Consider the following 13994-nt stretch of genomic DNA (forward strand, 5'->3'; position numbering starts at 1 on the left):
GTGAAGATTGAGGGGAGAAAGGGGTGGGTCCACACGAGTCATGTGAAAAAAAATTTCGAACTGAAACCTGATCGAGACTCGTCCACCCCCATCAAAGACTGTGTTGAGCCAAAAGACTTTACAGTATCCGAACGAGAAAAAACTCCCCAAGAAGAGTACAGGTCGAAACTCCGATCTAGCAAGTCAGACAGTTTAATTGTTTAAGTCCTCCCCTAGGTGAATCAGTTAAATAGTTTCTGACATGTATCCCCTAGATCGAGATAGAGAGAGACAAGTTAAAAAAGGTGCATATTGTAAATCACTCCGTAGTCACTGTATAGTGACACTATTAATCATGTTTATTCTAAGTATTTTAGTTATTGTTGCTAGCCTTCTGCTACCTATCTACTGGCCTATTTTCAAGCGTGAACAGTCTGTTTACAATGTCTCTGCTGAACACACTTTTAGTGAATTACCTGCACACGAACTCTCTTACAGACTTGCGCTGCGCAACAATACATTCATTAGTATGTTACACCACTCCCATCAGACGAACAATGCTACAGACTGCTGGATATGTGGCCGTCTCCCTCCCTACCAGAACTACAAGGGAGCTCTGCCCCTCTTTCCGTACCCGTTCACTCACAATGGCTCCTGTGGGGCATGGTTTAAAATAATTAATTCCTTAGATCCTGATATTGCTGTTTTCGATGGGGGCTGGGTTTGGGGAAACTTGAACTTAGTCCTGCTCGACGTCTGTTACCCTGATAAGGAGGGACTCCCCACTCGAAGAGGAACTGATCTAGAAAATGAAGTATATGGATTAGGTTACTACACAATTAGTCTTATGATCCTTACTGTTGAATCCGAAGCTGCACCAGTTCTGCCCCATATGCTAGTATTACCAGTCACTGGTGAGTTATGTGTCCGAAAGAAAGGGTCAGTACACTTAGGTCATAGTAAATGCACTACTGTGGTCGAATTCAGTGATCATGGTAAATCATCCTTTAAAGCTATCAATCACTCCTATTTTGTTTGTGGTCATACCGCATACATACGTTTGCCTCCAGATTGGGATGGTACCTGTTATATTGCATTCCTTCTGCCACCTGTTTTTCTAGCTCCCCCTGATTACCATAGAAATACAAATCTTGTAAAGAATAGACCCAAGAGAGATATCCCACTTGTCGACTACACAGAAACGGCATGGGAACAGTACACTGACTTTAATAAGGGATTCTTTTTCTTTTTAGGACCTGTCCAAAACAGTAAATTAATACATAGATTAACTAGAACACTTGAAGTTGTAGTACATGAAACTGCCTCCGCTTTAGGTAACTTAACAGAGGAGCAATCTGCTATGCGGGTTGTTGTTCTTCAAAATCGTCTTGTTATTGACGTCATCTTGGCAGATAGAGGTGGAGCCTGTAAGGTCATCGGGTCAAGTCGCTGCGTTTTCATCCCACAAAATGCGCCATCTGTTTATCAAGCTATTACCCGTCTGCATAAAATTGCAAATCAGATACATCAGAATCCAGGCACCTGGACTTGGTCCGGTTGGTTCTGGACCACGTTAACTGCTTGGGGATGGAAGATCCTATCCTTCCTAGGGTTTGGCCTTGTCATAGTATTCAGCTGCTGCCTGTGCCTACAGTGTGGGCCGGCGATATGTGGACTGTGTGCCACATCGTGCATTGAACATTCCAGTTTCCTCTCAAACCGTCAAAGAAAGAAAGATGAGCAAATGATGTTGCAAGAACAAACTGATCAATTTATGATGATTAATATATCATGAAGGGTCCGTAGGGAACAAGGAGGGAATGAGGAAATATAAATTTTATGGTCAAGATGTGTTCCCTAGCGCGCACCCCACCGTCTCCATGTACGAATTAAGGTGCATGTAACTTCCCTCCTGTAACCGCTATGAAGACGCAAATACATTTGCGTCCAACGTTAACATGTCCTCTTTCAGACCCACCTTGAATGGGTTGAATGGTCCGTTCCTAAGTATGCTATGCCAACGTCTTTTTGTAGTGTACTTCTACGTTTTTCAGCTCTAGCTGAGTAGGCCCTGAATTTCTGCCACCGAGCCTCTTCCTTGGCTTCTGACTCCAAGGGCCTCTGCCCAGGCTGCCTCTGTACCCGTGAACTCTGACTTACTTTCAGCGCGGCCCCTCGCGCTCAGCTCAGCCTGCTGCCTGCCAAGATTGACTATAACCTTCGAGTTATCTGTTCCGCTCCCCGAAAATACATTCCTGCCTACTAGTTTCAGTAAACATTCCCCTCAGCTGCAGAGCCAAGGGGCCGGCCTGTCTCTGTGCAAGTAATTCAAGTAATTCATAGCCCTTGTTGCCATGCTCCCATGGAAGGCCCATGCCCCCACGCTTCTCATACAGACACTCAGGCGCTTATACACGCACTCACAGCAAGTATAGAATAGCTTCTGCCCTAGAGACCTTTCCGCCCAGATAGCTTAGTTCCTAAACATCAGATATCCGATATGATAGAAGCACAAGTTGATCTGACATGCCAGACTTCTGTCTCTTTCCGTCAGTGTAAATGTCAAGTCCCCTGCATCCTCCAGCTTCACGTCAATCATACGTCATACAGCTGCGCGCGCATCCAAGTTTCCGATTTCTGCTGACACTGCAACATTTCTGGTAGTGCCACCCCTTTTGTGACACCTACCTGTGACGTTTCTCGCACACACCTCTAGTTCACGCCTTCTGATTACGCACTTGTAACACGTGTATACTGCCACCAGATTGTCTGTCTGAACCAACACCCAATGCCCCTTCAAAGAGTCCTGAAAGTGCACCAGGGCAAGCACAATCGCCCTCAGCTCCCGCCAGTTCGAGGACCTCCGGAAATCCATCAGAGACCAGAACCCCCGAACCTGCTCCGACCCCAGCCAAGCACCCCACCCGGATAGGCTGGCGTCCGTGGTCACCACAAGCGGAGCCGGGGGAGTCAGAGAAACCCCTGCCAGGAGGTTGTGGCGGCAGAGCCACCAGGAAAGCTCCTTCCGAATCCGGTCCGTCATGGGCAGCAGGGACAATAGACTCTGAGACCCTGGAGACCAACCCAACAGGATCCAGTTGGCCAGGCGGAGGAGATGAAAACGAGCCCATGGAACCAAAAACACCACGGAAGCCATGTGACCGTGCACCCGCAGCCACTGGACCGCCGGAGAAGCCTCCCGGGACATCAAGGCGCGAACCTGCGACTGAAGGGACACCAGGCGCTTGTCGGACAAGGTAACATGGCCGAGCAAAGTCTGAAAACGAGCCCAGATGAACACCAAGTCCTGAGACGGGACCAAAGAAGACTTTCCCCAGTTCACCAAAAATCCGTGTCCCTGAAGAACCTCCAAGGCCCTCCCGATGTGAGAGAGCAAAAGAGACTCCCCCGCAGCATGCAGCAAGAGGTCGTCGAGATAAGGATGAATGAAAACCCCTTCCGCATGAAGGAGAGCCACGAGAGGCGCCAGGACCTTTGTGAAAACCCTGGGCGCAGACCTGAGGCCGAAGGGAAGCACGCAAAACTGAAAATGGGCGTCTCCCACAGCGAACCTCAGGAAACGTTGAGAAGCAGCGGCAACCGGGACGTGGAGATAAGCGGCCTCGAGATCCATGGATGCCAGGAAGTCGCCAGGCTGAACCAAAGGAATAATGGCCTGAAGGGTCAACATACGGAAGTGTACGGGCCGAACCCAGGCGTTGACCCACTTGAGATTGAGGACAGGCCGAAAGCCCCCGGTCACCTTCCGAACCAGAAACAGAATGGAGTAGGTCCCCGTCCCCACCTCCTCGACAGGAACCCGGCAGATGGCAGCCTTGGCAAGCAAACAGGACACCCCGTCCAGCAGAGCCACCCTGCGGGGACCGGAGACAGGCAGAGGAGTCAGCCGAACCCCAGAATCCGGCGGAACCTGCAGGAAGTCTATCACGTACCCATGACCCACAGTGTCCAGGACCCAGCCATCCGAAACGTCCTGCTGCCAACGAGGAAGAAACTGCCGAAGACGACCCCCCACCGGCAGGGAACCGGCCAGACAGTAGTTGTCAGGGACCCTTTTTGGCAGGGCCCTTAGGAGCGGAGGCAGCGTGCCTGGGAGAAAAACGGGGCTGAAAACGCCGCCTGCGGAAAGACTGACGACAATCACGCTTCGGGGAAGATCGAGGGGCCCTACTCCAAGGCTTACCAGACGGAGCCGCCCCGCCCTTATACGGCAAGGCATGCTTCCGCTCCTTGAAAGCCTTCGAAATCATGGCAGGCAATTGGTCCCCAAACAGAGCCAGTCCATCAAAAGGCAATTTCAACAGAGCCGCCTTCTCCCCAGGATCAGCCTTCCAGGACCGGAGCCAGAGGGAACGACGTGCCGCCACCAAAGCCCCAGTGGACATAGCCGAAGACTTTATAACATCCGAAGAAATGTCCGCCAATAGCCTAGCCTGCTGTTCCATAGCAGCCAGGCGGTCAGAGCACTCAGAGCCCTCCTGAACCGCCGCAGCCAATTTCTCGAAATCCTGAACCAAAGACTGCGCAGAGTTGGCAGAGAAAAGGCTAGCCCTCAGCGCCAGGTTCCCAGCAGCAAAGGAGCGTTTAAGGCCAGAATCCACCTTCTTATCAGTAGCATCCGCCGGGGTACAGCCTTCAGGCTGAATAGCAGTCTTGCCAATCAGAGTGGCCAGGATAGAGTCCAGCTTCAAATTGTGAGGCAAGGGGTCCTCCCCCTCCAAAAGGTAAAGTTTCTGAAGGAAGCGAGGGACCTGCAACTTATCAACCTCACGCCACTCCCTCAGCACCATGTCCTTGACCGGACCCTGAAAAGGCATGCCCAACCTGGAGGGAGAAGCATACTGAGGAAAGAGATTCCCATCCGCCTCCAGCTGGAAAGGAGGGAACCCTAAATTGTCCCGCACATGAGCCAGAATATCCCATCTCTCCTCCCTGGAGATAAACTTCCCACCCGAGGAGGTAGAAGGACCATCATCATCCGACAAGGAAACCTCCCTCGCAGGATCCAGTGAGCGTGGACGAGAAGAAGCCCCAGGCACTGGACGAGCCTGGAGAGCCTTAGACACAGCTGCCTCAATCATGCCCTGCACCTCCTCCTTGGACATGAGAGGCACATCACCCCCAGAAAGGCCCCGACACCGAGGGCGCTTGGAGGGAACAGGAGAAACCTCAGGCGAGGAGGAAGAGGAAGAAGACACCACATGGTTCCGCTTAAACGCCTGCTTGCGACCCATGGCAGAAGCACAAAGGAGCAGAAAACCCCACGCTGCTACATGAAGGGAAAAATCACAACCGGGAACCAATGACAGCCCCGGCCTGAAAACCCGCCAAAAACAGGCCCTACCCTCATGCAAAAAAGAAAAACAAAAACGGGCAGAAACCCGTCCTACCAGGTCTTCCAGAAGAGTGGAGTCCGGGAGGAGGCATCCATGACAGCCCGACCCGGAAACACAGCCCCAGCCACAGGAGGACCGCCCAACAACGCTGCGGCTTCCCGAGTCACCGCTCCGCCCCCAACCACGAGGGAGACGAGGAGAGGAGACACAGCCAGGAGAACGCTGCAGAGGACACCGTCGCCGCAGAGAACCAGCACGAAGACTCCCCGGCACCGCCACAGGGAGGAACTGAAGGTAAGTCCCACTAGGGAGACAAAAAAAACAGGTGGAGGAGGGGGCGGGCAGAGTTTTTATGCTGGGGGTGGGTCTGGGTGGGAGGCGGAGCCTCAATTGTATGGAAGGAAGGCGAGGGAGGGACGGGAGGTAATGTGTATTCTTTTTATTTTGGGATTTTGGGGGAGGTTGGACCTCACTCTATTCATTTTCCGTAAATCTGAGTGCAAACCATCTTTTTTTTTAGACTTTCCTCTTTTGTGATCAAATGTGCACAATTATTGTATTCATACTGTAAGTTTACCCGGTGGAGGCCTTTTCAATCAGAATCCATTTACTGCTGAATTCATTCTAAAGACCCCTTCTTCGTTTTTGTGTAAATCATAGTCAAGCAAAATCTTTAGATACAGCTTCTACAAAATGTGGCGCGGACATTAAAATGGAAATTGTACAAATGATTGTAAAGACAGAGAAAGCCACTAAGCATAACCGGTCTACAACAGAGGCTGCAAATTTCCACTCATTGCAAATAAGTTCATCTTCGTCTTGGCTTCGGAACCTGTTCGCAATATATCGGACTTCATTCAATATCTTTGCTAAATCTGGATCCCCCTCTGAGTGGTGCATGTTGTGAAGAAGGGTGTCTTCTTCGGACGGAGAGCAGGTCATCTTTCCACACATTACTCCAGAGTCTGTGGTGGGAGTACACTCCAGGCCTTTAAATCCAAGGTATAGCATGTTGCCATTGTTGGACTGTGTTCCGCTCACAGTGTTCAGCTCCACACTTGATGTACTAAAGCGGCGCTTAGAATGTTGGCAGGCTGAGCGCACTTTGTTCTCTCCAGGTCTTTTCATTCTCAGAAACCAGGCGCACCAATTCAGCAAGATATTTCGTGTCTGGAAAAAGAAAGCACAAACACAGCACAGTGCAAAGTGATTAGTCCATACACCCAAAACCAATAATGAAGCAATGACAATATAATAAGCTCAAAATCTTGTCATATCTCATATCAGGAATAGTATACAGAAGTACACATTCAAATGGATATCCACCTTAATTGCCAATTACCTAGCAAACACAGGCAGTGTAAGAAAAGTTCTATTTTTGCATGATCTCCTCATATTTTGACAGATGCTGCTGTGTTTTTGACCCTCTGCAGTAAAATTGTGCTAATCAGGCCAAATACATGTACTCTCAGCTCTAAAACATTTTGAAATTAGCTATACTCCTAATTGGCATATTTAACTTACCTATGAGTCCCTAGAATATGGTATGTAAGTTAAATTGCACTGGCGGACTGAATCACATATTTTGCCACCACTAAGGTGACAATGTAAATTATGCCTGCAGGACTGCTATCAGAAACCTGACTGTGCAGGTTTAAACTGCAAATTTCACCTGTCAGAATAACATTGTTTGATGGGCCAAAACCCTTCTCTAAATATTAAAAAGCCAACCCTAAGTAAGCCTTAATGCTTAATAGGAAAGCTTGTATGGGATTTAAAAGTAAGACAAGTAAAAAGTTAATGTAAAATATGTCCTTACAGTGACAAGGCCCCATAAGCCATTTTCTCTTTAACAGGGTTATCTGTTCCTTAGGAAACCACTGGGAGTTAATATTAAAATGCAATAATGTAATCTCCGCCTTGGAAATAGCTAAAAAGTACATTCTTGGAGATTGTAAAATATTGATTACAAATCCAATTCATTGGTAAAGTTGGATTTGTACTAAATATGTTTTTAAAGCATGAGCTTCCAACTGTCACCCGGAGCTGAATAGCTCTTTGATGGGCTGTGAATGTGCTACTAGTGCTGAAACAAAGGCCTTGGGTGTAGAGAGGTGTTTAATTCCTCTCACAGGATTACAATCCGGGCAATGCCCCGGAATTTTATTAACATCAAAGAGGCTTACACTCTCACAGCCAGATGATACAAATGTCTGGGCATTTGTCTTCCAGCTAGTCAGGTACCATACTCAGTGGTAGAGAAGTTGATTGTAGAACTAGTTTTGTATGACCGTGAAGAAGGGGGTTGTTCATTTCCCTAGCCATACCTCTAGGGTGAGCACAGCACCTGTGCACACGGGGAAAAAAGTTCTGCTATCTTGGTTTTAGGTAGGAAAGGTACTATCAATCAATCAATCAATCAGTGACACTTATAGAGCGCGCTACATACCCATAGGGTCTCAAGGCGCTGGGGGGGGGGGGGATGCCGCTACTGCTCGAACAGCCAGGTCTTCAGCTTCTTCCTGAAGGAGAGGTGGTCTTGTGGTCTTGGGTCAGGCGCAGGTCGGGAGGGAGGGAGTTCCAGGTCTTGGCGGCCAGGTAGGAGAAGGACCTTCCTCCTGTAGTCGCTCTTCGGATGCGGGGGACGGCGGCGAGGGTGTGGTTGGCTGATCGGAGGTGGCGTTTGGGAGCGTAGAAGTTGATCCGGCTGTTGAGGTAGCTCGGGCCTTGGTCGTGTAGGGCTTTGTGTGCGTGGGTGAGGAGGCGGAAGGTGATTCTTTTGTTGACGGGGAGCCAGTGAAGGTCTTGTGGATTATTTACATTAGGGCATGCAGTATTTGCTGCAAAAGTGGGTAGGGTTACCGCTGGCACCTTTTTCCTTATTGTTTAGGGAGGGGCTTAGAGCTACCTTACACACAGCCTTGGGCCAGGCATCAATGTGGCAACTCTGGATACCCTCTTCAGAACACTACTGGACCTGTGGAAGACAGAGGAAGAACTGCAGTAGATGGTAAGACCTGTGAGGAGAACCATAAGGGCTGGACCTGTTCCCACCTTTACCCAAGACAAAGAATTGCACTCAAAGGCTCAGTTGACTGACCTCCTGTTAAGTTCCAGAAACACAAAAACTGCAGAAATTACACTTCCTGAAAGATCCCAGCCGACCTGTTTCTGAGGTCTGGAAATGTAAGGTCTGTCGGGGTCCCAACGGTGCTTCTGCGTCTCATGATGCACTACAATACCATGTTGGGCATAGGTAGAGCCCGCCGCCGTTGACGCCAGCAGCACAAGTGTGACAGGCATGACTTCTATATTCTATACAAATACTGCTTGCAATCCTTATCCGAACCACGGCGTCTTGAGAAGCGGCTTTCGGTAATTCCTGTTCCCTCACCCACTTCAGTTTGGAGAAGTCTGTCCCATGCCCACATCAATAATCAATACTTTGGAGAAGTCAGTTTCTCACCTGCATTGATATTTTGGTGGAGTCTGTTCCCTCACCCAATTAAGCCAGGCATTTCTGCAACAAGCAGCACTGACAACAGGCATTAGCGTGTTTGCACCACAAACGCTCTGCTTAATTACCAGATGATATATGTACTGGGAACTCCATACACTATTCCTGTCTAAAGGATTAAAACATTAAGCTGAACTGTCTTAAAACATTCATTTGAACTCTGAAAACACATGATAGATGGGATGGAAGTGCCTCAGGTCACTGGGGTCGGTGGACAGTTCCTTGAGAGCAGGTTTGGCTTCTGCGTGTTTCCATTCCTATGGGAAAGTGGCTGTGGTGATGGATGCATTGAAAATGGCGGTGAGTTTGTTACCAATCAACTTGCTTCCCAGGTTGAAAATATGATGGGGACAGTGGTCCACAGGCGCTCCTGTGTGGGCAGAGTTCATAATGGCCATGGTATTTTGCATGGTGAGCTGGGTGGGCGTAGTTCGCGAAGTAGCGCTACGCGAAGCTACGCGAAGTGCACTTCGCACTACGCGAACTTCACGTAGCACTATGTGAGCTGCGTAGTAGCATGTTTGCACTGTGAAAGATGTGTTTTCAATGATTGCACAGTGCGGACAAGCATCCGGCACTGTGCAATCATTGAAAATGGCATCTTGCACAGTGCGAGCTGTAGTTTTCTGCTGCTCGAGTAGATTATTACTCGAGCTGCAGCTTTCTCAACGGGAACTGGTAGTTTCTTATTGAGAGCGGTCGCGAGCATGCGCAACCACTCACAATGAGAAACCTTACCTCCCCGCGTTGAGAATCTCGCCCGGATGTCATTTTGCTTGCTCGCGGTCACGAACATGACGTTCAGGACCTCGAACAAGCAAAAAATTAGCGCTGCACTACGCTACGCTGCACTACGCGTGTTCGCACTGTGCTACGTGCAGCTCGCGTAGTGCGAAGTTGCGCAAACTTTGCAAACTCCGCGAGTGTAGCGTAGTGCTTCGCCCAGGCTTAGTCTCAGGTGGTAAGCAGGTAGTCAGGTTTTGCATCTGTGGAGCCCACAATCGCCAGAAACAACTTCCATGATGGGATGAGGGTTGTCGCCACCTGGATGAGATACAACTGCCTCAAGCTCAACTCGGACAAGACTGAAGTCCTCATCCTGGAGCCCAACACCTCCATCTAGAAAAGACTCCTAGTGGCCTAGTTGGGAACCCCCACACATCCACGGACCATTCATGAGACCGTAGCATCATACTGGATTCCTCGCTCATGATGAACTGCCAGTTCAATGCCGTTTCCTCATCATGCTTTCACACACTTTGCCTGCTTCAAAAGACCTTCAGATGTATCCCCAATGAGACCAGAAAGATGGTCATCCAGGCACTCATTAGCAGCAGACTTGACTACAGCAACGCACTCTACGTACGCGTTCCCTAGAAACTCCCCAAGAAACTACAGAATTTTCAGAATATCGCAGTCAGGCTGGTCCTCAACATCCTCCACTGCAGCCACATCTCTGAACACCTGTGAGAACTCCACGGCCTCCCAGTCAACAAAAGAGTCATGTTCAAACTCCTCACACACGCCTAAAAATCCCTCCATGACACCGGACCAGCATACCTGAACCACCGGCTCTCATTCCACGAACCTACCAGACACCTCTGCTCCGCTGAACTGGCCCTTGCCACCGATACATGGATCCGCAAGACCAGGACTGGAGGAAGATCCTTTTCTCACCTCACCTCCAAAGCCTGGAACACCATTGCTCTCCACCTCAGGCTATCCCCATAGCTGACCCAACTCAGGAAGGATCTCAAGGCCTGGCTCTTCGACTGAACCTCAGCGCCTAGCAGTACCTGCCACCCCCACCCCCCTAGTGTTTTGAGACCCTCACGAGTGAGTAGCCACGCTTAACAATTACTAATTGATTGATTGAATGATTGCTTGATTGATTGATACTGAGATTAGAACTGGCCTCGATACGGTTGGCAAGGGTACTCCATTTCATCTTTTTCAGGAGTTGGTTGACCGATTTTTTGAAGGATGTTTAGTCTTTGGTGTCCTTGCTGATGTGCCACCTTCTTTTAAGTAACTTGCAGTTGCGTTTTGAAGTTCTCAGGTCCGTGGTGTACCAGCTGGAATGTTTGGAGGGTCTCCTGGGTAATGTGGACTTGATGGGGGCAAGTATGTCTGTCCATTCAATGATCCAGGCAGAGAAATTCTTGACAGCCTGTTCTAGGTTGGTTGAGGTGTCCGGACAAGAGGGGTTGAAGACATCAGTTCAATGGATCTCTGATACATTGCGCCAGCTTTGGTGAGAGGTGTTGGGCAGTTTGGTGGTGGTGCTGGGGGGACCTTTGATGGTGGAGTGGATGATGGCGTGATCTGTCCATGTGAGTTTGGTGATGTGGATGTACTTACCTCTGTCTCTTGCCATGAAGATGGGTTCGAGTGTGTTCTGTCATATGTGGTGGGCTGGTGATTAGTCTAGTGAGGCCGAGGGTCTCCATGTATTTGAGAAGGTTGACAGGGTTGGTGTCATCCAGATCATCAAGGTGGAAATTAAGGTCCCGGAGGAAGATGTAGTGCTTGGAGTCAGTAGAGAGTGAAGAATTGGAAATGGCGTCGAGGATAGGTTCTGGAGGTCTGTAGGTGAGGGTGCCTCTTATGGTGGATTTGCCATCAGTGTGGAGTTGGGCGTTGAGATGTTCCATGATCAAGGTTACTTCGTCTGTGGTTATGAAACAGTGGACGGTTTCCTGTGGTAGATGCCATTCCACCTTCATTATGATTGAAGCAGTCTCTGTGTGTTATCTTGTAGCTGTCAGACATTACTGAGGGAATGTCAGGTGCAGATGTGGGTTGAGCCAGGTCTTGATGAGGAAGATGATGTTGGTGGTAAGAAGGTAAAGTTGTCCAAGGTGTCAGTCTTATGTTTGCAGAGTAATCGTGGATTGAGCAGGAAAAGTGCAGATGTTCTGGGGTGGTCAGAGTGGTAGTGGTTGCTGTATGTGCAGGTTATTTCAGTGTTGTAGTCGAAGCAGCAGTGCCCGCAGTCGTGAGGTCCTACCGTAGATCATGGCGAGGTAAGGCAACAGCTGCCAGAAGCTCTCTCGCCAACTCAGGAGACCCTAGGTACTTCGGTAGATTTTGATTTGCATTAAGGGCAGAAGGGATCCTAGGGGATCTGTAATAATGTACCCAGGGTGATTTGGGATAAAGCATGGGGGCTCTCACTTCCCACCCAAGCCCTCAGGAGCTTGCATCCAGTCTCATCTGTTGCTGATCCCAATACTGAGATGAAGTCTATCATTCATTGCTGTGTAGGTTTTCAACTTAGTTGAAATAGTTTCTTTACAGATCCTGATTGCAGATTGGGCAATTCAGGGTTTTACACTATTTAGTGATTCCTGCCCGTCCGCCAACTTTTTGGACATGTGGTGTTTTATATATAAATTTTGTCTGCACATTTAGGGTTTTGTATATATAAAAGTAACTGAATCACATCAAGGAAGCAGCATCCATCACCTGATCAGTAATGAAATCTGTTCTAGTTATCTCCCTATTACATCGGCACAATATACGGTAGGAGTATCAAAGACAAAAGAGGGAGCCTATATACAAGAAAAAATTACATCTGTCTTTGATAGAAAATTTGCAATTGTTGTAGGGAGATTGGAGTGGTGAACAGTGTCAAGAAAGGCTTGTGACTCGGTGACTCACAAGACTCATTATGTGATCTGAGATAGTGCCCAGTAATGAAAAAGCAGCCCAGAGGAAATTCCTATAAGGTGTTTTTCAATCTGTAAAATTGTGGTGCACCTACTCTGGTTAATACTTGCAGTCAGGAAACTGTTCTTATCTTTGCATGCTCATTTTATAGTGCAGCCTGATTCTAATGTTCACTGTAATTGTTCAATAAATAAATCAGCAGTTGTAAAGAGCGACACTGTTTGGGAAGTGTGGTGCGAGGGCTCAGTTGATAAGCCAGGTCTTGAGGAAACGGTAGGAAGAGGGAAGATACAAGCAGAAAAAGGCAAACCAGAGGGCAGAGAAACGAGTGGGCTGAAAAGGCAAAACAGAAGGCAGAAAAACAAGCAGAAAAAGCAACACAGAGAGCAGAAAATGTGAAGAAAAGGCAAAACAGAGTAGAAGGAAGTAAAACAGAACAACGAGCACAGAAATCAAAAGAAAGGCAAAACAGAGGGCAGAAAAACGACCAGAAAAAGGCAAAACTGGGGCCAATAAATGAGCAGAAAAAGGCAAAACAGGGCAGAAAAATTAGCAGAATAGGCAAAAGAGGGCAGAAAAAAGAGCTGAAAAGGCTAAACAGATGTCTGAAAAACAAGCAGAAAAGGTGAAGCAGAGGACAGAAAAACAACAATAAAAAGATAAAACAGTGGGCAGAAAAATGAGCAGAAAAAGCAGAACAGAGTAAGAAATGAGCAAAGGAGGCACAAACAGAGAGCAGCAAGCACACATGGAGCAGAAGGCCGTGGACTGCGTGCAAGCTGGACAGGAGAACTGTTGCATGGGAAGCTGGCATGAGTACCTGCTCAATAGGGTCGCTCTGCTGCCTCCACTAAGTAAGTCCTGCGGGAGGGTGATGCGCTGGGTGGAGGGATGAGGGAAATGGAGGGAGGAAAGAAACGGCAAGCTGAGGAAAGGAATGAGTAGGAAAAGGCAAAACAGAGGGCAGGAAAATGAGGAGAAAAGGCAAAACAGAGGGCATAAAAACAAGCTATTATAGGTCAAACAGAGACCAAGAGGGTAAAACAGAGGACTGAAAAACAAGCAGGAAAGGCAAACAGGGGGAGGAAAAACGAGCAGAAAGGGCAAAACAGAGGTAAAAAAAAATCGCAGAAAGGGCAAAACAGAGTGAAGAGGGCAAAACAGAGGCCAGAAAAATTAGCAGTAAGGTAAAATGAAGGGCAGAAAAATGTGCATTAAAGGCAAAATAGAGGGCAGAAAAACGAGTGGAAAAGGCAAAACTGAAGGAAGAAAAATTTGCAGAAAAGGTAAAACAGAGCAAAGAGAGCAAAACAGAGGGCAGACAAATGAGTAAAAAAGACAAAATGGAGGGCAGGATAAATGTGCATAAAAGGCAAAATAGAGGGCAGAAAAACGAGCAGAAAAGGCAAAATTATTAACCGCTGTCATTTCAGATGCTGTCCAAGTAGATGTGCCTCGGAGTATTAGTA

At 48.3% G+C, this 13994-nt stretch overlaps 1 protein-coding gene across 1 annotated transcript in view; it reads right to left on the reverse strand.

Moving 5' to 3' along the window:
* Nucleotides 1-5782: 5782 nt before the first annotated feature.
* The window catches only part of CHRNA7 (cholinergic receptor nicotinic alpha 7 subunit), a 583962-nt gene continuing 575750 nt past the window's right edge, over nt 5783-13994 (reverse strand). The window contains exon 10 of the mRNA XM_086959023.1: nt 5783-6506. Within this exon, the coding sequence (XP_086815149.1) occupies nt 5997-6506 (510 nt within the window). The 3' untranslated portion in view covers nt 5783-5996. The remainder of the gene's footprint in view (nt 6507-13994) is intronic.

The sequence above is a fragment of the Lissotriton vulgaris genome, chromosome 2_1 (assembly GCF_964263255.1).
Source record: "Lissotriton vulgaris chromosome 2_1, aLisVul1.2, whole genome shotgun sequence".
Taxonomy (NCBI): domain Eukaryota; kingdom Metazoa; phylum Chordata; class Amphibia; order Caudata; family Salamandridae; genus Lissotriton; species Lissotriton vulgaris.